Raw genomic sequence first — 25,334 nt, forward strand, 5'->3', positions numbered from 1 at the left:
GAAGCCGCTCGACCGGTGCCCCGGAAGCTGTAGCCATAACTTCCGGGAGGGGCTTGTGTGCCCGGTGTGTGTGCTACGCGGTGCAGTCTGTGTTTGAAATAGTGGGAACGCCATGTCCCGTGGCTCCAGCGCCGGTTTTGACCGCCACATTACTATTTTCTCTCCCGAGGGTCGACTCTACCAAGTAGGTGAGTGAGCCAGGGCCGCCTGTGGGACACTCGAATTGCTCTGTCATGCTTCGGCCTGGAACGAGCAGGCGCGGCCCCAGTCATAGTCTGGGGCTCGAAGCAGGGCCAGGGCCAGGAAAGGAGGAGGGTCGATCTCGTGTTCCCATCCCCGTCTGCAAGCGGACTTTCAGGCTGAAACCAGAGCCTGACTCCCTTCGGGAGCGCCTCACTGTCCGGACACAAAGAGTTCCCGCATTGCACTGAATGCCTGCCTGCTCCAGCTTCCGGGGCCCCCCTAGCCCAGTGCCTCCCAACCTTCCCAGTGCTGCGACCCTTTAATACAGTTCCTCCTGTTGTGACCCCAAACCATACAGTTATTTTCGTTGCTAACTTCAAAACTAACTTCGCTACTGTTATGGCACGTAGTGTAAATGTCTGTGTTTTCGATGGAGTTAGGTGACCCCTGTGAAAGGGTCGTTTGTTCCCCCAAAAGGGATCGCTGCTTTAGCCCCATTCTACCTGGAGCCAGAGTCTTCTCTCCGCAGAGTGTTGGTTCCTTAACCAGCCAACTGAAATGCACCCCCGCTTCTTTGTTGTTGTATAGATGACTTGCTTTACGATCACTTCTGTACAAAACATTCAAAGCCCTACCAGACAGACACTACTGTTCCAAAAAAGAGATAAATGTTACTCGCCCCCGATGAAGCCCACAGCTTAAAGGAAGTGACAGATCTGGAACCAGACGTAAACTGCAAGATAGAGGAATTGTAATAAACTGCTCCTGAAGCTAGCTCCTCGATTTTAACCCCCATCTCTATGAATGCTCCTATAGTTTAAAAGCTAATTCTCAATCTAGTTGAGGCAATGTGCTAATCTTTACTAAAGGAACAGCTTTAATGGACAGAGAGCTGAACTCGCTATCAGCTACCCCATCTAACAGATTTTGGTAAATTGATATCATGGCAGGGTTTAGATTAGGATTATAAAACAGACTTTTAAACTCTTGCCATAGAAAAATTAGTGTTGGGGACTGGAGAGACGGCTCAGCGGTTAAGAGCACTGACTGCTCTTCCAGAGGACCTGGGTTCAATTCCCAGCACCCACATGGCAACCCACAACTGTTAACTCCAAGATCTGACACTCTCACTGACATACATGCAGACAAAACACCAGTACACATAAAATTTAAAAAAAGAAAGAAAATTGAGTGTCAGAAGGGCCTGACTGATGCACGTCTGGTCCATGGTAATTTTATTTTGGAGTAAATCTTTTATCTCAGTGTCTTGGCAAGGACTATCTTGGTTGAAAATCCTCGAGTTGGCCTATAAATGGAGTTCTACTCACCTATACATGTAGAAGTGAGGGTAAAGAAGTTGACCTACTGCACAATGTAGCTATATATTGTATGTGACGTGCCAAGGACCACCGTCACTTAAGTAATTTGGTAACCCATGTAATTCACCTCATTTGAAAGTTGTGATAAAAGAGGTGGTGGTCCTGATGAAGGATTTTTTTTTTTTTTTTTTAGTGTTTTATTTCTGAGTTTGAGAGAGTTGTTTCTGTGTTAGATTATTGTTTGAGGTGTTGATTTGGATGTTTTTTAAGTTAGTAAACAAAAAAGCCACACTTAGACTTGTTTCTGTAAATTGCATTGTAAAAACTGGCCATAAAATAATCATCAGGGCTTCTTCAATTTGGTGGATAGAAAGGCTGAGTATAGTGTCAGTTTAGTAGGATTCAGGGCATCATTTAGGCCTTCTTAAGAAAGAGAAAGTGAAAGAGTAGTATAAGCGAGTAGTATGAGCAAGCAGTATAGTGGTGCAGTCTGCACTAGCTGGCTTAGGGCCACACCTGGATTAAGGTACTGCCTGTGCATCACACTAGCTGGCCTGGGCAAGTATATCATCATTGCTCAATTTCTGTTTGCAAAATTGGACCAATAATTCCTCCTTTTATGGTTGTTGTGAGGATTAAATTAGGCCATACATAGAGATTGCTTAGTGTGTGCCTGCTAAATAATGAGTGTTTGGTATAACACGATGCCTACCTGATTCTTTGGCTTTAATAAAAACATCTGTTAAATTAGGATCTCTGTAGATAAAGAATCTTTTCTTTGGGTCCAACTTGCTTAGTTTGCTGGTGAAATATATGTGTCTATTCACAATATTATAAATGCTGTATATTAGGTTAAACTTTAGACTCCCTGAAGACACAACCTCTAAGAACTATATAAAAAAAAAGCCAGTTGTTAACCTAGACAGTTGAAGACTAATAGAACAAGGTGGAGTGATGTTAAGGAAGTAAAGATTGATAGGTGCTCCTCACTTGCCAGTTTAAGACCCCAAGATACCATAAGGGTTTGGAAGTAGTGTTTTCCCATCATGCCTGAGCATCGTCTGCATTTAATACCCAACACCAAAATAAACAGTATAGTAGTACTCAAGGCAGAAATTTAAATGACAGTACTAAGCATAATTATAAACATGATCTGTAATTTTAACAGTAGCAATAGGTAGAGTTTTAAAAAAATAACACTTTGGTAACTATTGAAATTTTTTTCTTTTTCTTTAGACCTTAAAATAATTTTAAAAAAATACATTTTATGTATTTTGTGTGTGTAGATGTCAGAGGACAACCTCAGGAGTCAGTTCTCTCTTCTGCCATGTAGGTCCTGGGAATCAGGTCAGGGTGTCCTACTTACTAGCGGGTACCTCTACCCACTGAACAAGCTGTCCTGCCCTGAAACATTTTTCCCTAAATATTTATTTTATTTTATTTTATTTTTATTTTTATTTTTTTCCGAGACAGGGTTTTTCTGCGTAGCTTTGTGCCTCTCCTGGAACTCACTCTGCAAGAGCACAACACTCTTAGCCCTTTAGCCATCTCTCTAGCCTCTGAAAATACCTTGTTTGTTTGTTTGTTTTTCGAGACAGGGTTTCTCTGTAGCTTTGTGCCTTTCCTGGATCTCACTTGGTAGCCCAGGCTTGAAAATTCTTTTCTTAACAAGTGTGCAAATTGTGTTTGTGTGCAAGCATGTGTTAGGAATTGTAAAGCGTATAGGTTTAAAGTTTAGCTTTTTAAAATTATATTGTATTGTCCATGTATATGTTTGTGTGTTCATGTGTACATGTGTACATATGTGTATGAGGATCAAAGGGCAACTTGTGGGAGTTGGTTCTCCACCATGTGAGTCTCAGGAATGTATCCCAGGTTGTCCTTCATGCTTGTGGATGCCTTTACTCACGGATCCTGCTCTCTGGACCTCAAATATTATCTCTTAATGTATGTATACAAATTGCATTTGTGCAGGCATGTGTTAAGAATTATAGAGCACCTTGCTGTAAAGTTTAATTTTAAGGTTTGGGATGTAACTCCATGGTTATTGCACCTGAGAAAAAGAAGGGTTGAGAGGAAGAAAGAGGAGAGCGTTAGGTATATGTGTGTACACATGTGCTTGCACCAAAGAAGTTACAGGCTCAACACTGCTATGTTTTCAAATCTTATATTCTCCTCCTGGGCCAGTACCAGGATTGCTAAATCACTGTTTAAAAAGACAATTAGGAAGTTCTATGAGATGACTATACTTCCTGATTATGTAGCCTTTAAACTTCAGGAAACAACAGAACATCTCTTGTTTTGTTGTTTTTAAAGGTTTATTTCATTTCTAATTATGTGTATGTGTGTGTATGTCTGCGTGGGGATATATTTGAGTGCAGGTGTCTACAGAGGCCAGGAGCATTGGATCTGCCTGGAGCTGGAATTTCAGTTGACTGTTGAACTGCCTGATGTGGGTCCTCTGCAAGAGCAGTAACACTATTAACTGCTGAGCCATCTCTCCAGTCTCCCATCTTTTATTTTTTAATAATCAAACTTTACAGGTTATTTGGATCTTTCATCTTAATTTTCCAGCTCATGTTTATCTAGGAAGAGGAAATTAAATTTGTAGCCCCCAAATCAGTATAGCATCTATATTGTTAATTGTTAGCACCTCAGAATCACTTGTATATGCTTTGAAGCCTGATGTGTGTCCAAAAGGGGGATGTGCTTCTCCGCTGTTTGCTGGCATCACCGTGTGAGCTACTGACACTGAGCCATTCATCACCCGGTGTTGCTTGCTTGTCCTGAACTTCTGGTATAGTAGGCATAGTACCTTTTATAGTTAGCCCATTTCTCCACTAACGTTACATCAATGAAAACTTGAAGGAAGATGGGAATTGTAGGAAATCAGCAAATTATAAGAGATTACTATGGGCAAAAATCCCTATATTCAGAACAGTTGTTTACTAGCCCTTTTATTTGTGAGTAAGGAAGGAACTTATATCTTTTGTTTTTAAGATTTGTTTTTTTGTCTGGCAGTGGTGGTGCACACCTTTAATCCCAACACTTGGGAGGCAGAAAGCAGGTAGATCTTTGAGTTTAGGCCAGCCTGGTCTGCAGAGTGAGTTCCAGGACAACTACACAGAGAAACCATGTTTCAAAAAACCAATTTTTTAAAAAAAATTTATGTATATTAGTGTTTGAATGCATGTATGCATGTGCTTCCCGGTGCTTGCAGATGCCAGAAGAAGGCAGGAATCCCTTGGGACTGGAGGTCAGGGAGTTATGAGCTGCCTTATAGGTTCTGGGAACCAAGTCCAGGTCCCTTGCAAGAGCAGCAAATGCTTTTAACCACTGAACCATCTTCCCATGCCAGCAATTTGCATCTTAATAGCTTGTTTTTATATTGAACACAAAAACTACTGTATGACAGTTTGTCTTGGTTGTGTGTGTGTGTGGTGTGTGTGCACATGGTGAAATGCAATGCTAAATTAAATTGCACACTCCAAAGTCAGAAGACATCAGTAATCTTGCTCTTCCAATCTCTGCCTTACACCTTTGAGACAGGGACTCTCACTGAATCCAGAAGTAGTCTGGCTCCCAGCAGTCTCCAGTGATCTCCTGTCATCTGGCACGTACATATACATGCTCAGGGGTTACAGGCATGTGACCATGCCTGGCCTCCTGTGTGAGCGCTGGATGTTTGGATTACATGGCGGCACTCCTTCCTGCTGGGCTATCCATCTTCCTAGCCCAGGTTTTGTTTTGTTTTTCAGTTTGTGTGAGGGTCAGAGAACAACTTGCAGGATTTACTCCTACCTTACGGAATCTGGGGATCAAACTTGGGTCATCCAGCTTGATCCTAAGTGTTTTACCTGAACCATCTTGAGGGCCTTGCTGGGTTTTTTGTTTTAACTTTGAGACAGGGTTTCGCTGTGTATCTGAGTCTGGCTTTGAACCTGAGGCAATCCTCTTACCTTAGCCTCCCCAGGGCTGAGATTTAGGCATGCACTACTGCCAAGGACTGTTTTTTGTTGGTTTTTGTTGTTGTTGTTGTTTGTTTGTTTGTTTGTTTTCTTGGAGCTGAGGGCTGAACCCAGGGCCTTACACTTGCTAGGCAAGTGCTCTACCACTGAGCTAAATCCCCAACCCCAGGACTGTTTTTTAATGTGTAAAAATGACAGTTTCAAGGGCTGGACCTCAAAAAGAAAGAAAGAGAGAGGGAGAAGAAAGAGAGAAGTAAGAAGGGCCAAACGCATGCGCCTGACAGCTTCATGATTTCAAGACTAGCCAGGGCTGCATAGACTCTGCCTCCTAAAATAAAGACCTAAATATATAAGCCAAGCATGGTAGGTGGTTTGTGTTTGTAATCTTAGTGGTGCCAGTTCTGGGGCGGCAGAGACAGGCAGATCTCTGGGACTTGCTGGCTAGCAGCCTAGCATACTCTGCAAGCTCCAAACAAGCAAGAGACCCTATTTAAAAAAACAAAACAAAACAAAACGAGATGGATAGCCCTGAGAAATGAATGACACCCAAGGTTGTCCTTTCGCCTTCACACATGTGTGCATGTGTCCTATGCACACGGACACAAAGGATTGAATAATTTGATTCACTTGGATCTTAGTCTTCTTTAAAAAAATTATTTTTAACTATGTGTATGTGTGTGGGTATGTGCTTATGAGTGTAGGTGCCCAGAGAGTACAGAAGAGGGCATCAAATCTTCAGGAGCTGGAGTTAAAGGAAGCTGTGTGTGAGCAATCTGATACCCCTGGGAACCGAACTTGGGTCCTCTGGAGAGCAATAAACATCCTTAGCTGCTGAGCCATCTCTCTAGCACCTCCAGTCTGCACTATAGTCCTCTTGATAGATTTCTCTGGGTGATTGCTTCATTGTTTGAAACATGGTCATGGTATTTTTTGACCAGGATGTCCCTGAACTCATGGGCCTTCTTCTTCAACCTTAGTGCCAGAATTATAGGCCAAGGCTACCAGAGCCAGCTTCTTTTGGTAGTTTTGTATTTTAGATACTATGTTTTTTATTTCGATACTTTTCCTTTTTAAAAAGTTTTATTACTTTGTGTGTGGGTACATGTGTCAGTACACTAAGTGGTGTTCAGAGGCAGCTTTGTGAGTTGGTTCTTTCCTTCTGTATTCTTATGTCAGTTCTGGGTATTGAACTCAAGTCAGTAGGTACCCTAGTTAGGAGCTGTGACAAAAGGCCATGACCAAACCAGCTTGGGGAGGAACAAGTTTGTATGGCTTACACTTCACAGTCACAGTCCATCACTAAGGGAAGCCAGGACAGATGTCAAGCCAGGAACCTGGAGGCAGGAGCTGAAACAGTAGCCATGGAAGAACACTGGATACTTGTTTCTTACCCTGCTCATTTATGGAGGCTCTGGCAACTCCTCAGAGCCAATGTCCAGAGTAACACTTACAGACAGGCTTTTGACATTGTCGTCTACTATGTAGCGTAACTGGAATTAAGAATAATTTTAAAAAGAGAATCATGGGGGAGGGGACTGGTGAGATGGTGGTTCAGAGGACCTGATTTCAATTCCCCGCATCACATGGCAGCTCACAACTGCCTGTAACTCCAGTTCCAGAGGAATGACACCTTCACACAGGCAAAACACCAATGCATATAAACAAACAAACAGACAAACGAATGAATGAATGAATGAATAAATAAATAAATAATTAAAAATCATCTTCTGAGCTGGGTGATGGTGGCACATGCCTTTAACCCAGTCCTCTGGAAGCAGAGGCAGGCGAATCTCTGTGAGTCGAGTCCAGCCAGGGCTGCACAGAGAAACTCTGTCTCAGAAAAAACATCTTCCATATTTTCTTTATTAACACAGGAAATGATAGTCTTATTTCTAATCTTTTCTCCTCAAAGACCATCATCGTCAAACTATGTGATAACAAAGTAATTTGTATTTGGTTCACATCTTGATGCCAGTTTTTAAAAACAAAGTACACAATCTGAAGTTTGTAAGAAACCAAAGAACCCTATGTTGACTGTTCTTGACCTAGGAAAACTAGGCTTGGTTGAATTATGCCCATAAACAACTTTTAAGGTGATGAGATAATTAAGATCTGCTGTGATAAAATTAGAGTAAGACTGTCAAAATTTGATGCTTGAACCTAATGAAAATTCAGTAAAATAAAATTGGAAGAAATGGAGCTGGTTTGACTGATTTATTGGCATTTGTATTATTTTGACTTTCTGTGGTTGGCATTCCATGTTCATATAGTTTAGCCTCATTCTTTTAACAATAATTTGTTAATTAAGAGTCTGTGATAAATTTATCCCACCTTAGTCAGACATGGTGGCACATGCTTTTAATCCCAGTCCCAGCACTCAGGAGGTCCAGGACAGCCAGAGCTACATAATAAGATTGTCTCAAAAATGGAAAGAAAAATGTTTCTATCTTTTTGGGGTTTTTTGTTTGTTTGTTTTGGTTTGGTTTTTTTTTTGTTGTTGTTGTTGTTTTGTTTTTTGAGGCAGGATTTTTTTGTCCTGGCTGTACTGGAACTTGCTCTGTAGACTTAGGCTGGTCTCAAACTCACAGAGCTGTGCCTGCCTCTAAGGTGTACACCACCATGCCCAATTCTACTTTTTTTCTTTTCTTTCTTGTCTTTTTTTTTTTTCCCCCTGTTTTTGGAGACAGGGTCTCTTTGCATAGCTTTGCGCCTTTCCTGGAACTCACTCAGTAGCCCAGGATGGCCTCAAACTCACAGAGATCTGCCTGCCTCTGCCTCCCGAGTGCTGGGATTAAAGGCGTGCACTGCCCGGCCTTTTCTTTTCTTTTCTTTTCTTTTCTTTTCTTTTCTTTTCTTTTCTTTTCTTTTCAAAAGATAGAGTCTATGGTGTCTCAGGCTGGCCTTGAACTCCCTATACAAGGATGACCTTGAATTTCTGATCTTCCTATTAGCATTCACCCAATGCTACTAACATTCTAGTCCCCATACTCAGATTGACCCAGTACTTTGTTCATACTAAGCCTGCATTCTACAGCTGAGCTACACCCCCAGCCCCTAGTCCATCTTTCAACAACAACAACAACAACAACAAAATCAAACCTGTCTTGTTTTCCAGAATATGCTTTTAAGGCCATTAACCAGGGCGGACTCACATCTGTGGCTGTCAGAGGGAAAGACTGTGCAGTGATTGTCACACAGAAGAAAGTGCCCGTAAGTAATTAGCCCAGGGAGTCAACTGCTGCAAACTGAAGTGTTTGAGGTTTTCGTGATTTTGAACAGAATTACATTACTAACTATTCATATCAGCACTGTTCCTGCTTTGACTCTTACTAACCGTCCAGGGGCGTTGAGAGACTCTTAAAGATGGTTTGGCTGAGTAGTAGAAGTAGCACGTTAAACTTTGTGATATAATTATAATAAATGCAATGAGATTCCTAAGTCTTTTGTTTTCTGGGACCTTTAATGCACAGAAAACATCTAGTAGAACCACCTTCCTCTACCCTCTTTTCAAAGATTGGCTATAAATAAACTGTAAAATGAATAGAATATATGTTTCATAACTTCTATTCTATGGTTTATTGATACAATTCCATACTGTTGGTTTTTTATAACTGCACTGCAGGGAGGCCTGTGGACCTTACAGTGAAATGGTTGTGATTTATTTTGTTCATTAGGACAAATTACTGGATTCCAGCACAGTGACTCACTTGTTCAAAATAACTGAAAACATTGGCTGTGTGATGACTGGGATGACAGGTAACTGGTGACTAGCTGCCTTCTTGGAAGTACAAACCTGATGTTATTTCAGCATAATTATTTTATTCGTATTGATTTGTTTTTGCATTTGTTTATCGATTGTGTATGTTGTATGTGGGAGGGGTGCACTGTGTTGTGGCATGTGTGAGGTCAGAGGGCAACCTGTGATAGCTGGCCTTCTCTACCATGTGGGTTCTGAGGATGGAACTCAGGTCAGCAGACTTAGCAGCGAGCACCCTGACCTGCTGAGCCATCTTGCCAGCCTGTCTTTTGTGTTTTAAAGATCCTGTGGTGTCTAATTTTGGGGTATTATTAGTAGATTCACTGTCTTCCAGAGTTGGTATTAATTTATGTTTGTACAAGTGTGCTCACTTGTGTGTGTGTGCTTGTGGCAGCCACAGGTGTCTTCCCCTACCATTCTCCACCTTGTTTTTCAAGGTAAGGTCTCTCCCCAAATCTGGATCTCTCTGTTTCAACTAGATTGTGTGGCTAGCAAGCCCCCAGGATCATCTTCCTGTTTCCATGACCTGCCCCCCACCCTTAGGGTTACATGTGCGGGCCCAGCTTTTACATAGGTCCTAGGGATCCAAACTTAGGCCCTCATGCCTACACAGAAATTTACTTGCTGAGCCGACTCCCCAACCCCTAGCATCAATATTTTAAGGCTGTCAGGAATTTATTTGGTTGTTGTTCAGTTAGTTTAGTTCACTGTTATTTAGTTGACTGATTGGCTTTTTGATTGGGGGAGCTGTTTGTTTGAAATAGTGTCTGGAACTCACTGTGTAGACCAGTGGTTCTCAACCTTCTTAATTCTGTGGCCCCTTAATATAGTTCTTCATGTCGTGGTGACCCCCAACCATAAAATTATTTTCGTTGCTACTTCATAACTAATTCTGCTACTGTTATGAATTGTATATAAATATCTGGTTTTCAGTGGTCTTAGGTGGCCCCTGTGAAAGGGTAGTTCAACAGCCCTCCCAGGGGGATCGATACCCACAGTTTGAGAACCACTTGTGTAGACCAAGCTGCTCCTGCTCCTGCCTGCTAGGTGAAAGGCCTGTGCCACCATGCCTGGCTGATGATTGGGTTTTTGAGACAGCATCTTGCAGTATAGCCTGGGCTGGCTTCAAATCCAGTAATTGTCCCCCTCAGCCTGCTGAGGGCTGGATTGTAGGAGTGGCTTGTGGGCTATTTTGAAATCGTAAGTACAGTGGAGTTAGGTCTTTATCTGCTGGTGGGTCTGGACCCTCATAGACACTGTATTTCAGAGGTGGTTAATAATTTAAAGGGACCTAAACAATTAATCTTACTCAGATCTAGTCATGACACAAGTTAGAAGTGAGTGAGCATTTCTATGAAATGTACTTTGGCTCTCAATTTTCTGAATTCAAAGGAAAATTCAAGTTTAAAACAAAGATGAAGAGATATTATTCTCTTCCTTAAAGCATATATGTATTTTAGGAGGCTGGAGAGATGGCTCAAGGCTTGATAGCCCTTGCTGCTGCAGAGGACCCAGGTTTAATTCCCAGCACCCACACAGCAGCTCATGATCTCTTTTGGCCTCTGAAGGCACTGGGCACATATGGCACATGCATACAGGCAAACACTCATACACATAAGATTAAAATAAATCTTTCAGAAATAGTATTTCTCATGAAACTTTTTTGTTGTTTTTGTTTGTTTTGTTTTTCGAGACAGGGTTTCTCTGTAGCTTTGGAGGCTGGCCTGGAACTCACTTTGTAGACCAGGCTGGCCTGGAACTCAGAGATCCACCTGCCTCTGCCTCCCAAGTGCTGGGATTACAGGTGTGCGCCACCACTGCCCGGCTCTCATGAAACTTTTTTTAAAAAGCACATTCTTTGAGAGTTGTTAGACTTTTTTGTTATTACATGTATTTTGCACATGTATGCCACCGTGCATGTGTGGAGGACAGAGGACAGCTTGTGAAAGTTGGTTCTCCTTCCACACTGGGTCCTGGGATCAAACTCAAAGTCATCAATCGGGCTATCTGCTGCACCATTTTGCCAGCTCCATTTATTAGATTCTTGTAGAAACTGTTTTGACTGCTGGGGAAAGGCTTGGTGTAAAGGAGCAATATGGTATATAGAGTTAGCTCCATGTTTTAATCTTTCTTTCTTATATGTACTCCACGCCAAGTTGCTCAGTGTTCATCATCATGAGAAAAAGCCGCAGTGGCCCCTTGGTCCTTCTAAAACTTGTATTTGAAATGAACATATAGCTATATATGGTGGAGAAATAGGCTTTCACATTCATTCTGTGCTTCTAAAGTAAATCTTTGGGTTGTTTATCTTTAAGCTGACAGCAGATCCCAGGTACAGAGGGCACGCTATGAGGCAGCTAATTGGAAATACAAATACGGCTATGAGATTCCTGTGGACATGCTATGTAAGAGAATTGCTGATATTTCTCAAGTCTACACACAGAATGCTGAAATGAGGCCGCTTGGTTGTTGTGAGTATGCTCAGAAGTCTTCTAAAGAATTGAGTTACGATTGTCTTGAAAACGTGTAGAAAGAAACTGAGACACTCGGGTTCTGAACATGTAGTTTGAAATTAAAGCTTTGAATTCTGTTTTGTTTTGTTTTATTACTCAAAATATTTCTGTTTAGGATATGTGATGTGGAATATCCAAGTCCCCATTTTATTAAGGTTTGTAATGGGATTCCACTGTAATTCCAGAGTATTCATTCTGTGAATTTTAGTAGGGACAGTGCCAGTGTGCTTTTAGTCATTGGATAAAGAATTGGGATAACACAAAGGCTTATAGCTTATATATGTATTTCTAATTTAAAAAAAATTGTTGTTTTCGAGACAGGGTTTCTCTGTGTAGCCCTGGCTCACTCTGTAGACCAGGCTGGCCTTGAACTCACAGAGATCCACCTACCTCTGCCTCCCGAGTGCTGGGATCAAAGGCGTACACCACCACACCCAGCTTATATTTCTATTTTTCAAAATGAAGTTTCATTGAGGAAGAGTAAGATTTATTGATCTTTAGATTTAATGTTTTATAAACTCACCTGACAATCTCAGTGCATATTTGTTTCTTTCTTTTTCTTTCTTTTTTTTTCCTTTTTTCCCTGAGGCAGAGTTTCCTGTGTGTGACCCAGACTGGCCTTGAATTTAGATCCACCTGCCTTTTCCTTCAGAGTGCTGAGATTAAAGGCGTGTACCACTACTGCCTGGCATCTATTTGTTTCTGACATCATTCCAGTCCCCCAACCTTCCTTTTGTGTGTCTGCTGTGTCTGTCTCGTGCTGGGGCGAGGGGGGGGGGGCTCAAATCCAGGACTGTGTTTGCTAGGCAGGTGCTCTACCACAGAGCTACAGACCTAGCTCTGAGAATTAAATGTAGTGTTTCTTTTTAGCAAATGTTCTGTTGGCCTCTTAATCATTATTTCTCCTTTAATTTCTTTTTCCTGGCTCTCGCTCAGTAGACCAGGCTGGTCTCGAACTCACAACTGTCTGCCTCTGCCTCCAGAGTGCTGGGATTAAAGGCATGCGCCACCACCGCCCGGCAATTTCTTGTTTTCTTAATATATGGTGTTTTGCCTCCCTGTATTTGCCTACCCTGTGATGACCTATGGAGGCTAGAAAAGGGTGTCAGAATCCCCAGAACTGGGGTTAGATGGTTATAAGCTGCCACATGGGTGCTGGGAATTGAACCCTGATCCTCTGGAAGAGCAGCCAGTGTTCCTGTGACTGCTGAGCTGTCTCCAGTTCCTGATTTCATCCCCATCCCTCCCTTACTCTTGGAGTCTGAGTAACTCTAGCTTCCCTCACATTTGCAATCCCCCTGCATCAGCCTCCCAGGTGCTAGCATACAGGTATGGCGGCTTGTTCGTGCTCCTGTGTTTGTCCCATAAATGTCGTTACTTCTCAGGCTTTGTTCTTGGGCCCTCTCTCCCTCCTCTGCTGTCTAGTTAGCGTCACCCTTGAGTGGCTTCACTTGCTACCTCACCTCTTTGCCAGTCCTCACCTGGTTTCTTTCTTTCTTTTTTAAAAATAATTCCTTTATTTTTATTTTTTGTGCATTGGTGTTTTGCCTGCATGTATGTCTGTGTGAGGGTGTTGGGTCCTGAAGTTACAGACAATTGTGAGCTGCCATGTGGGTGCTGGGAATTGAACCCGGGTCCTCTGAAGAGCAGCCAGTGCTCATAACTGCTGAGTCATCTCTCCAGGCCCTCAGGTGGTATCTCCCCCCCCCCCCCCCCCCATCTATCAGACTCTTTGGACACTTGGAGTCGTTACTGTTGTACATGCCTCCTCAGCCTCTCTTTCGTAGTCTGTTCCACTCTCCCTTCACTTTCTCATTGCTGTGTCGCCATCGTCTCCTAGCTGTCCTCTGTGTTCAGGAACTTTTCTAAAAGGACTTTGGATTATTAGAGCAAAGACAGCGATCTGAGGAGACTGGCGATGGCATGGGCTTTGGTCTTTTTGACTAAACTTCTTAACCTGTCAGTAAAATGTTGAACCTGTTTAAGCAACAACAAACTACAAACAGCAGCTACCTGTTCCCTGACCTCTCAGGGTTATGAAGCCACATTTTAATGCTTTGGGAGGCCACAGAAACCTAAAACTAGGATCAAATAGTGATTAACATAACTATCTGACAACGCCCAGAGAGGAAACATTTCGTAGGACTGTAGGACGTGTTGAATTGGAACCTTTCTTTTCAGGTATGATTCTAATTGGCATAGATGAGGAGCAAGGCCCTCAAGTGTACAAGTGTGACCCTGCAGGCTACTACTGTGGCTTTAAAGCCACCGCAGCGGGAGTGAAGCAAACAGAGTCAACCAGCTTCCTTGAAAAGAAAGTGAAGAAGAAATTTGATTGGACGTTTGAACAGACAGTGGAAGTAAGTTAGCCAAAGGAGTTGAATTCTCTTACTGCTCTGGAAGAGTAAGCATCCTCGTGTTACTGATAGTCTATGAAAGCTATTTCTTAGTTGGGCAGTAGTGGCCACGCCTTTAATCCCAGCACTCCAGAGGAAGAGCCAGATGGATCTCTGTGAGTTTGAGGCCAGCCTGGGCTACAGATCGAGATCCAGGATAGGCTCCAAAGCTACACAGAGAAACCCTGTCTCAAAAAACAAAAACAAAAACCAAACAAACGGGATTTAGCTCAGTGGTAGAGCACTTGCCTAGCAAGCGCAAGGCCCTGAGTTCAGTAAAAAAGAAAAGAAAAGAAAGGGGCTGGAGAGATGGCTCAGAGGTTAAGAGCACTGACTGCTCTTCCAGAGGTCCTGAGTTCAATTCCCAGCAACCACATGGTGACTCACAGCCATCTGTAACAAGATCTGGTGCCCTCTTCTGGCCTGCAGTCATACATGATGTATACATAATAAATAAATAAATCTTTAAAAACAAACAAAAAAAAGACTATTTCTTAATGATGTCACAAGATCCAGGTTTGTTAGCTTAGTGGTATAATTCATATCCTTCAGCTAACATAGTTCAGGAAAGGAGGCTGCTTTTATTTATTTACTTCCTGTTTTCACAATGGATTTGAAACAAAATCCAACAAAGACATAATAAAAATGGAAAATAAGAATCAAGGCAAGGCCGGGCAGTGGTGGCACACACCTTTAATCCCAGCACTTGGGAGGTAGAGCCAGGCGGATCTCTGTGAGTTTGAGGACAGCCTGGGCTACGGAGAGAGATCTAGGACAGGCACCAGAGTAATACAGAGAAACCCTATCTCGAACAAACAAAAAGAATCAAGGCAAGACTCAAAGACTGGCGTGGCTACTATGATTAATATGTTTAAATTGGGCTTAAATTTTCTGGATAACAAAGCTAAAAATACTAAGATTTGGTAATATTGTTTTGTTAACATTAATTTGGAGTGTCTGCGTGTGCCGTGACACTCATGGAAACCAGGACCAATTTGCAGGGGTCAGTTCTTTTCTGCCACAGGAGTCCCAGAGATTGAACTCAAGTTGTTAAATTTGGCAGCAGGCACCTTTACCCACTGAGCTGTCTTGCTGTTCAGTAATAATTACTTTCATGGTCCTAAGTAAAAGCAGCTACAAAGCAAGGTCTTGGAGAGCAGATTGTTTCTCAGTAGAAGAGTATGTGTGTGCACAGAGGGCTGGGAAGTTAGCTCAGTCAGAAAAGTGCTGATCTTGTAAACTCAAGGATCTCATCTCAGTTCGGTGTCCAGAACCTACAGCACAACCTTGCTTAGGCTTGTGATTGTAGACTGTTGAGGTAGAGAGAGGCTGCCAGTCAGCCCAGCCTAGAGAGACCCTGCCTCCCAAGGTTAACCTCTGACCTCTACATAATGCACATTTTTAAAAAACTTAAAAGCTGGTTGTGGTGGTATACACCGGTAGTCCCAGCTTAGGGGAGACAGAGGTGAGAGGCTCATGAGAAGTTCAAGGCCAGCCTGGTCTACATAGTGAGTTTTAGGCTAGTCAGGGCTTCAGACAAGACCCTTTCTCAAAACATAGACACATTTTTAATTGCTTATATCTTATATTCTTATATTGAAAGAAAATATAAAATAAGTTAGTTCTAATATAGAAAATTGAATGGTATGCCTTCTTTAAATGTTTCTTAAAGTATAATTTATAGTTACATTAATCACATCACATATAAAGCTGCTTAGAACATTCTTAAATTACCATAACCAAACCGTAAACATTTTAAAGGTTCATGTGTCAGTCTGAATGACTGAACCATTCTTTAATCTCTTTCACATGAGGTGTTAAACATAAAGTCCTGCTTATACTGGTCATCAAGCAAATGAATTATGTATTTGTTTATTTGTTTTTTGAGACAGTTTCTCTGTGTAGCCCTGGCTGTTATAGACCACCTGCCTCTGCCTCTTGAGTGCTGGGACTCAAGGTGTGTGCCACCACACTGAACTGCAAATCCCATTTTTATATATTTCATCTATTAGGTTTGATAAGCTCCTTTAATTTGGGGTTATTTAATAGAAGCGGGTTTATGTCAGCAGTTTGTTAGTAATATGCCTGTAGGACCGTGTCACTGAAACACAGAAGCGAGTGTCTTGTGGTGGTACTAATAAGCCTGGGGTGGGGACCTCAACAGCTGGAAAATATTATGTTTTAATGTTGGCATTCTTTTCAGACTGCAATTACATGCCTGTCTACTGTTCTGTCGATTGATTTCAAACCTTCAGAAATAGAAGTTGGAGTAGTTACAGTTGAAAATCCTAAATTCAGGTGAGTTATGTTATCAGCCGTGTGTTAAATTCTAGACTAAAAAGTAGAGACATTAGAGTTCCTTTGTGCTGTACGATGTTTGTGTGTGGTGGTGTGATGAAATATGATTCTCTCTTTCCTTTTTCTTCAGTATCTAAGGGGGATCTATTTCATAATTTCTTAGAAATGGTGGTACAGACTTGTGATCCTGGCGTTGGGGAGGCTGAGGCAGGGGGATTATGAGTTCAAGGGCCAGTGGCTCATATAACAAAAAACCTTACCTCAAACAAATGATTATAGAAAAATGGTTAGCTAGCCTGCTCAAAAGCCGTGGATTCAGTCCTAGCAGTGTAACAACGACCCTGTTTGTGATCTGTAAAACAGAAGCAGCTTTCTTCCTCTTCTGAGTGACTTTAGACCTGACACCAGAGGTGACCCCTCAAAAACAGCCTTATTCTAAGTAAAACGAGCAAGTGCAGCTCGGCGGCGGTCAGGTGCTGGCCTGGCGGGCATGGTGTCCTAGGTGTGATCTCTACATTGCAACACGAAACAGACCTTCTGTCTCTTCAGTTGCAGCCAGTAGAAGCTGTTCCACGGTAGTCGTTTTCAGGTGGAGCTTGGGTTATTTGCTGGGTAAGGGAGCTTTGAAGAGTAACAGGAAACACTAATCCACAGTTGAGGTGCTGGTGTCTTATATGTTCTTACTCAACAAGTGACTTAGCTCCGACACATCCCCTTGAGTGATCCAAGTGTGCCCTAGTGGCTTGTGTCAGTCGGCTCATCCCTCCAGCAACCTGTCGGGGTTTGTCTGCGTGGACTAGGAGGCCTTTGGTTAGTGAAAACACAATTCAGTCCACAGATGCAGAGCTGCTGAGGGACATGTAACCTGGTCAGTGGGTCTCCTAGACTGCAGCTGTGGTCATTGTTGGGAAATTGGTACACTGTTTCAGACCTGGAAGAGTTTTTCAGTGGCATGTGTGGTTTTGTTTTGTTTTGTGACCTTGTCTTGGGATGTAGGCCAAATGGACTTGAACTTCCCGCATGCTGGGGTTGCAGGTTGCTCTCCCATACAGACTTCTGTAGTATGCACTTTCCCCTCTTCTGATTTGCTTTGCTTTTTTGGTTGCCTGCACATCAGTGATACAAACATGAAGAACCTGTAGAACTAAGAAAATAACAGGTGCACCTAGCCTAACAATCTTTCTGTAGGAAAACGTCCCCTTTTCATTGACCACCACACTCGTCTGGGTTCCTCTTTCTAAGCACCGAAATTCCAACAGGCACTTTACTTTCTTATCCATTCTGAGACCTTTTTACTGCAGCTGAATGTTATTTGCATCTGTTATTTTAAAATTGAGCAAGAAACCAACTATCTATGTAAGCAAACCGGTATAACTGGGTGTTATACACAGACCTGCAACCCCAAATGTTGGGCAGCTGAGGCAGGATTATAGGTTCAAGGTCAGCCCTGAGGACATAGTGACATGTGACTCAAAAGCCCTGAGAATGTAGCTCGTGTGAGAGTGTTTACCAGCAGCAGAAAACCTCTAGATCCGATCCCAGTACTGTAAGGAGGGAAAGCCCTTGTATAATTTCTAAATTCTTTGATACAAAGTGTACTTGAATAATAACAAAGAACATACAGAAATAGCATAAGAATCTGCAACTTTATAAGCTACTCTTCTCCAAGTTGTAAAAAAAAAAATGATCATTTTGACAAATTTACCTTTTTAAAAGTTTAGTAGTGAAGTAGGACATGGTCATACATACCTAGAATTCCAGATCTTGGGAAGTAGAGACAGGAGGATCAGAACTTTAAGGCCATCGTCAGCTACACAGTAAGTTCCAGCAAAGTTATGAGACCTTGTCTCAAAACAAAGCAACAAACAGAATCTCAGCAGTGACAGGTCATATCAGCAATGTTGCCAAGCAACTGATTCCTTTAAGACAGATATTTAGAAAATACATGTTCCACACGAAGCACCTTCTGTTGAATAGATTTTTAAATACTATAATTGTATGTATTAGGGTTTTTATTGCTGTGAAGAGACACCATGACCATGGCGGCAACTCTTCTAAGGAAAACAATTGGGCTGGCTTCCTATAGTTTCAGAGGTTCAGTCATTATCATCATGCTGGTGAGCATGCGGTGTGCAGGCAGACATGGTACTGGAGAGGTAGCCAAGAGTCCCACACCTTGCAGGCAACAGGAAGCCAGCTGAGACACTGGGCTGTACCCTGAACATAGCAAACCTCAAAGCCCACCCTCACAGTGACACACTTCTTCCAACAAGGCCATACCCACTCCAACAAAGCCATACCTCCTAATAGTGCCACTCCCTATGAGATTATGGGGGCTAATTAACATTCAAACTATCACACTTTATTTCATGGATAGTTATTGCGTCCAGGCAGTTTTGGGGGGGGGGCATGTGTATATGTGTGTGTGTTCATCACGTGTGTATGCAGAGGCCAAAGGTTTGAAGGTCTCCTCCTCCACTTTATATGCTGAAGGGGTATCTTTCACATGCTTACTGATTGAGCTAGTCTAGCCGGCTTCCTTCTGAGCTCTGGGATTCCAGGTGGGCCTCCACACTTACCTGTGCTGGGATCCAGCCACTGTCTACACTTCATTCACTGGGCCATCTCCTCAGGCCCGGCCCCTTTCCCCCAACACTTTTTAAAAATTTACTTAAGTTTCTCATCTCAGTTAATATGAAATTGAGTTATGTTTTTAAGGCATTGACACACAAAATCAATTGAATGTAGTTAATATAATTTAGCTTCATATTAATTCATTTGAAATGTTTTCAACCTCAGCTTCAATTAAATTCTGGATCTGATGTCAAAGAACACTTCCATGTCTAGATGAAAGTGATGTGGTGTCCGGGAGTTCCTGCAGTATAATCTGAGGGAAGAGTCCTGGGCGTGTAGATTTTGAAAAGATTGGTTATAAGTTGGTAGTTGCTGAAGTTAGTTCATCCGTACCTGGGAGTTTGTTGTACTGACAAGTATGTTTGAAACTTTCCATAATAAAAGCCTTTTGAAGTAAGCAGTTGTGACTTCATTTCACTCTTTGCCTTCCAGGATTCTCTCAGAAGCAGAGATCGATGCTCACCTTGTTGCTTTAGCAGAGAGAGACTGAACGTTGTCATTAGTTTACCAGATCCATGATGCCATTGCCTGTGTGTCTGGTAACAACAGACCACCATCATAGCGGCCCTGGATTGAAGATGGACCCTCTCCCTCTCCTCCTGCCACTCGGCTGGTTAGGACTCTGTATAAATAAAAGAGTGCTTTTGGAAATGGTTGTGTCCGTCTTTCTTAGCCTCTCATTAAGTGTTAAGCCCTAGGATGTACAGACTAGTAAGTGTTCACCATCTGTGTCGTAACTCTAATCAGCTGTTTACAAAATGCACCTTTTGTTGCCCCACTTCAAACCACTGATTGGCGTACTGAGCAAGCAGCAGACTGGGGAGCCGACTTCGAAGCTGGCTGGCTGGGTTGTCGAGTGAGACAGGCTTTATCTACACTTCTTGTTCCAGTGGGACGTCCCTGAGCTCAGAGTTCCCCAGAAGACTTTCTCCTAAAACGCTGCCACATGCTCTGCCGAGCTCTGCACCTCCAGCTGTCTTCCTAGTACTTCAGTGTTCAGAAAGTGTGTATCTTTGTGTGGTGTGGGCATTTGGGTTTTTGTTTTTTGAGATAGGGTCTTACTGTTTAGCTCCGACTGGCCTGGAATTCACTAGGTCTGGCTGGCCTAGAACAGCTTAGCCTGCCTGTCTGCCTCCTGAGTGCTAGAGCTAAAAGTGTGTTCTTACCTAGCTGCCTTGAGGAAACAGGACTAGAAAAGAAGGATCTGTTTTGTTTCCCGAAGATTAAGTACTGAAAGGGAACACAGAACTGGGTTTACAGTTTAGAGATAACACCATTAGCAAATGTTAAAGGGGAAAACTACATATTCAGAGTACTTTTTTGTTTGTTTGTTTTGTTTTGTTTTTTTTGAGACAAGGTTTCTCTGTAGCTTTGGAGGCTGTCCTGGAACTTGCTTTGGAGACCAGGCTGGCCTTGAACTCACAGAGATCCACCTGCCTCTGCCTCCCGAGTGCTGGGATTAAAGGTGTCCCACCACCGCCCGGCTTGAGAGTACTTTTAAGATTTCTTTGTTTTCACTTATGTGTAGGTGTGTATCTTTGTGACTTTATACATATCATGTGTGTAAGTGCCCTCCAAGCTGATCCCCAGGGCTGGAATTCCAGGCAGTTGTAAGCCATTTGGTATGGGTGCCAGGAACCTAACCTGGTCCTTTGCAGGAACAGTCCTCTTAAAGTATTTTAACCTCTGAGCCATCTCTCCAGCCCCTTTTTGGTGTATGTTTGTTTTGTTCGAGACAGGGTTTCTCTGTGTAGCCCTGGCTGTCCTGGAACTCACCCTGTAGATCATGCTGGCTTCAAACTCAGGCATGCACCACTACACCCAGCCAAGTTATTTATTTTTTATGTATGGGATAAAAATTAAATTCTTTAGTTCGCTAGTGACTTAAATCACTGATTGTTTGGAAAGAATTCAGTACATTCTATATCCTCATGTGCACTGGGTAAGACTTGCTGTTGACCTGAGAGGTCAAAGTGTCTATTGGATGAATAAAATACTAATTCCTGAAGTCAGTTGCTGTTCATAGCCACTAGGCCTGCATAGGAGGCCGTGTGAGCATGTCGTCACTAGAAACAGGAAACTTCACCAACCACATCCTCTTCAAGGCTGAGTCAGGAGTAAGCTCGCCTGCAGGGAGGCAGTTCTTTCAGGTCAGGGGCTACTGCTCTGAGTACCTGTCTCAATCTGCTAGATTCTCAGGAGGCTGCCAGATTTGAACATGGGGTCTGAAAAGTCCACTTCCCTGAACAGACCACATCCACGGAGCCTGGACTGATTGACTTCACTCTAGAGTCACAGATGAGAAGCTAGCCAATGACTTTCTCTCCTAAGCCTGTTTGGAGAGAGAACTGAAGTCAGTTTGATGGAAAAATCTAGATAAATGAGGATTAATTATTGAATAGTTAAAGAATATTAGAATGGGTTATGCTAAGCTAAAAAAGAAACAAAACAATTGAAGTATACAAATTCTGAGAGAACAAGAATGAATTTTTAATGCAAAATTTTATTAAAATGATAAAAATGAATTAAATCATTGCATGGAAGCCATTTTTAATTTTGTGTTGCTTTGGTTGTGTTTATGGGGGTGTATGTGCATGTGTGGGAGTGTGGAGGTCACAGGACTACTTTAGGAGGCAGTTCTTTCCTGTCGTTTGGGCCCTGGGGATTAAATTCCAGTTGTGCTAGTGACAAGCCAGTCACTCCTCAGCTCTCAGGACATTCTGTTGATAAGAAACAGAGTCAAGTGTGGACACTGTGTCCGTAACCTCAGGAGTTGGGGGGCTAAAACAGGAAGATGGTGAATTTAAGGTCAGCCTGGGCTACTTTGCAGGTTACAGGGCAGCCTGAACTATAGTGAGACCATCTTCTAAAATATCTACACATACATACAACATATAAAACCAGAACTGTCTCTGCAGCTGCAAATGCACCTGGGGGGGGGGGGCGGATGAGGGGGTTTAGTGTAAGGAGTATAATATTGACAAGAATATACCCAGACATTCTTTCCTCACTGGCTTCCCCAAATTGAAGATTCAAATTTATGCCATAATCAAATTATTACTCGAATGATTTCCAGGATATCTCTTAAGGATCAGAAATGCTAAGATAAATATGTTCTAATGGTTCTGTATGGTTCCAAAGTACAAGAAAAAGTCTCACATTGACAGCTGACATAGTGCTGAATTGGTACGTCTATGCTACCATAGTCCCCACAGCACAAATCCCAGATAACGCTTTTCCTTTATTCTGGAAAGTGCAGGTACCATATTAAGAAATGAAGTTAAATGATACCAGGAAGAAGGTAGAACTATGATTTGCTGGTTTTGTTTATCTTAAAAAAAAAAAAAAAGTCTAGGGGTTGGGGATTTAGCTCAGTGGTAGAGTGCTTGGCTAGTAAGCACAAGGCCCTGGGTTCAGTCCTCGGCTCAAAAAAAAGCCTAGTACTGGAAAGATGGCTGTATGGACAAGGACACTTGTCACCAACATGACTTGACGACTCAATCCCTAGGTTGCACATAGTAGTAGGAGTAGAGAACTGACTTCCAGAAATAGTATTTTGATCATGCATGCACATACACAAAATTAATAAAAATAAAATTTTAAAGTAGCCTAATAAGTATTGTTCTTACAATATTCCTTAAACTCTTAAATTTACTGTCCATATGAAAATGCCAGAATGAAACCCATTACTTTATGTGCTGACTTAATTTTTTTCTTTTAAAATTTTAAAGTGAAATGTTAGACCAGGTCTGGTGGAATTTATGAGTAATTCCAGCATTTGGAAGGCTAAATCAGGAGGATCAAGTGTTCAAGGCCAGCCTTGGACATGTGAGACCTTTTTCCAAAGGAAACTTTGCTAGCCTAGTCAAAAAACACCCACTATAAAACTTAAATAGTAAGAAAATTCTAATGAAATGTACTAACACCATGTCCCCCCAAAGACTCAGGCATGTGAGAGGTTGGTGGAAGTTCCAGCAGGGGGCTGTTTACCTTTGACAGAAGACTGGTTCTCTGTTGAGGAAAGCCATCCTCTTCTACTGAGCATGCAGCCTTAGCGGGGTCTTTCTGACCAGCCAGATCATCCTCACATCCAAACTGATGCATCTGAACATGTGGTCCCCATGGTGGTGCTGTTGTGTGAGGTTATGGACCCTTTAAAGGGGTGAGGTGGAGGAAGTGGGATACTGGAGAGTGGGTGTTTAAGGTTGTGACCTGCCTTTATTCCAGCCTGAGCTCACTGCTTCACGGTCACAGAGATGTGAGGGGCCATTGCCACTCAGCTGATAGCTCAGGCTTGTTACTACTTAACCTTTACATTTAAATTAACCCACATTTCTTATTTATGTTTTACCGTGTGGCTCAAGGCTTGTTACCTCATTTGCTATATGTCCTGCTTCCTCAGCAGCTGCTTGGTGTCCCCCCTCTGACTCCACCCTTCTTCCCATCATTCTAGTTTGATTGTCCCACCTATAATTCCTGCCTGGCTACTGGCCAATCAGCTTTTTTTTGGGGGGGAGGGGGTTGTCTTGTCAGCTTTTTATTAACCAATGAGAGTAATACATACTCACAATGTACAGAAGGATTATTCCACAGCAGGGTCCAGAGGACCAAGAAAGCATATGGCTGAAATGGCAGGGCTGTATAGGAATGAGAAGCTGGGGCAAGTTTAGGGCAGGGGGTAGGGTGTGAAGAGCCAGAATGCCAGCATGGACTGGGTAATGGCTACTTGAGATGCTCAGGGAGCTTTGGAGGCCAGCATGCACTTTGGTATGCTACTAGGTGCGCAGTCAGCCGTTTAGACCTGACAGTGACATAGTAAGTCTGGCATAGATGAGACATGACAGGAGAAGGGAGACTATGTTGGGAGGAGCCCAAGGGAAGGGAAGGGAAGCCAGGTAGGGTGACGCAAACTGCTGCAGGTTTGAGGCCACAAGGCCCTGCTTCAGCAACTAAATAAATAAGTAGAAGGAGAGGGGAACGAGAGGGTAAGGAGGGGAGAAGCCCATCACGGTAGGTTTTGGTTCGTGGAATCTGGATTTGACAGTATAATTATTGTCTCATATATATTTCTATATCATACAAACATCTATGATAGGGGAGCAGAGGGGTTGTTTGAAGGAAGGAAAATACAGAGAAGGGTGAAGGGGAGCAAGAGTGGAGACTACAGGGGTATGAGCAAAGTGCAGCGATATATGAACACGCTATAATAGAAACCATTATTCCGTGTGCTCGGTGTGGTGGTGTAGATGAGAACGGCCTGCATATGGCCAAGCATTTGAATGCTAGGTTTCTAGTTGGGGGAACTGGGAGGGGAAAGATTAGGAAGTGTGGGCTTCGAGGTTCAAAAGCCCACACCAGACCCAGTCTCTCTCCTTTCCCCTTTCTCTCCCTCTTTCTACATTCAGATCAGGATGTAAGCTCTCAACTACTGCTCCAGTGCCATGCCTGTATGCCTGTCTGCTGCCATGCTCCCAGCCATAATGGTCATGGCACACTGTAAGTGTACTTCTAATTACGTTTTATTTTGTAAGTTGCCCTGGTGCCAAACGAAATTTTTTATTTATTTATTTTATTTTATTTTTTTACTTTTTATTTTTTGGAGCTGAGGATCGAACCCAGGGCCTTGTGCTTGCTAGGCAAGCGCTCTACCACTGAGCTAAATCCCCAACCCCGAAATTTTTTAAAAAGAGAAGCTAGCTCCTACCCATGATGAAAGTATAAACGCCTTTAATGTTTTGTCATTGTTATTGTGTGTGCATAACTGAGGGGAGACAAGCTGTACCATACTTGGGGAGGTCAGAGGATGACTTTCTGGGTTGGCTCTCCCTTCCACCCTCACATGGGCTCTGAGGTCTCCAGGCTTGCGCAACAAGCACGTTCTCCAGCTGAGCTCACTGGCTGGTAAACTTGTAGATGTGTACAAGGGAGAAGAGAGACAGCAGAAGAAAGGTCATTCTGTTTGCAAAAATCCATGAAGTAACTGGAGAGGCAAAATTACGTGGACTTTTTACTTACAACATCACAGTTTTTATAAACAATAAATTAGATAGCATTCAATACTGTAAAATAAGAAGTAGCCACTAAATCCGCTGTTTTGAAAACTAGTGATGTAGAAGATGTAGTTTTTTGAGAGGAACAAGGTCTTGCTGTATATAGCCCAGCTTGACCTTCAACCTACAGTCCTCCTGCCCCAGCCTCCTAAGTGTTGAGATTGCAAACACACACCAGCTTTACACAATGTAATAATGTGCAAGAAGCAAGATACA

The 25,334-nt window shown here is 42.7% G+C and overlaps 1 protein-coding gene across 1 annotated transcript; it reads left to right on the forward strand.

The window, feature by feature from the left end:
- Window positions 1–19,719, forward strand: Psma6 (proteasome 20S subunit alpha 6). The gene is made up of 7 exons (XM_036206200.1): window positions 1–188; window positions 8,586–8,680; window positions 9,145–9,226; window positions 11,543–11,698; window positions 13,922–14,100; window positions 16,340–16,434; window positions 19,501–19,719. Exons 1-7 carry the CDS (start codon window positions 113–115, stop codon window positions 19,556–19,558), a joined length of 741 nt encoding a protein of 246 aa, XP_036062093.1. The 5' UTR covers window positions 1–112; the 3' UTR covers window positions 19,559–19,719.
- The last annotated feature ends 5,615 nt before the right edge of the window (window positions 19,720–25,334 follow it).

This window comes from Onychomys torridus, chromosome 14, assembly GCF_903995425.1.
Source record: "Onychomys torridus chromosome 14, mOncTor1.1, whole genome shotgun sequence".
Taxonomy (NCBI): Eukaryota; Metazoa; Chordata; class Mammalia; order Rodentia; family Cricetidae; genus Onychomys; species Onychomys torridus.

Excerpts from the sequence above, each read along its gene's own strand:
- Psma6 (XM_036206200.1), top strand. The coding sequence starts at position 113 with ATGTCCCGTGGCTCCAGCGCCGGTTTTGACCGCCACATTACTATTTTC. Across the intron at positions 189-8,585 it reads GGGTCGACTCTACCAAGTAG|AATATGCTTTTAAGGCCATT; the intron begins GTGAGTGAGCCA and ends CTTGTTTTCCAG. Across the intron at positions 16,435-19,500 it reads GTTGAAAATCCTAAATTCAG|GATTCTCTCAGAAGCAGAGA; the intron begins GTGAGTTATGTT and ends TTTGCCTTCCAG.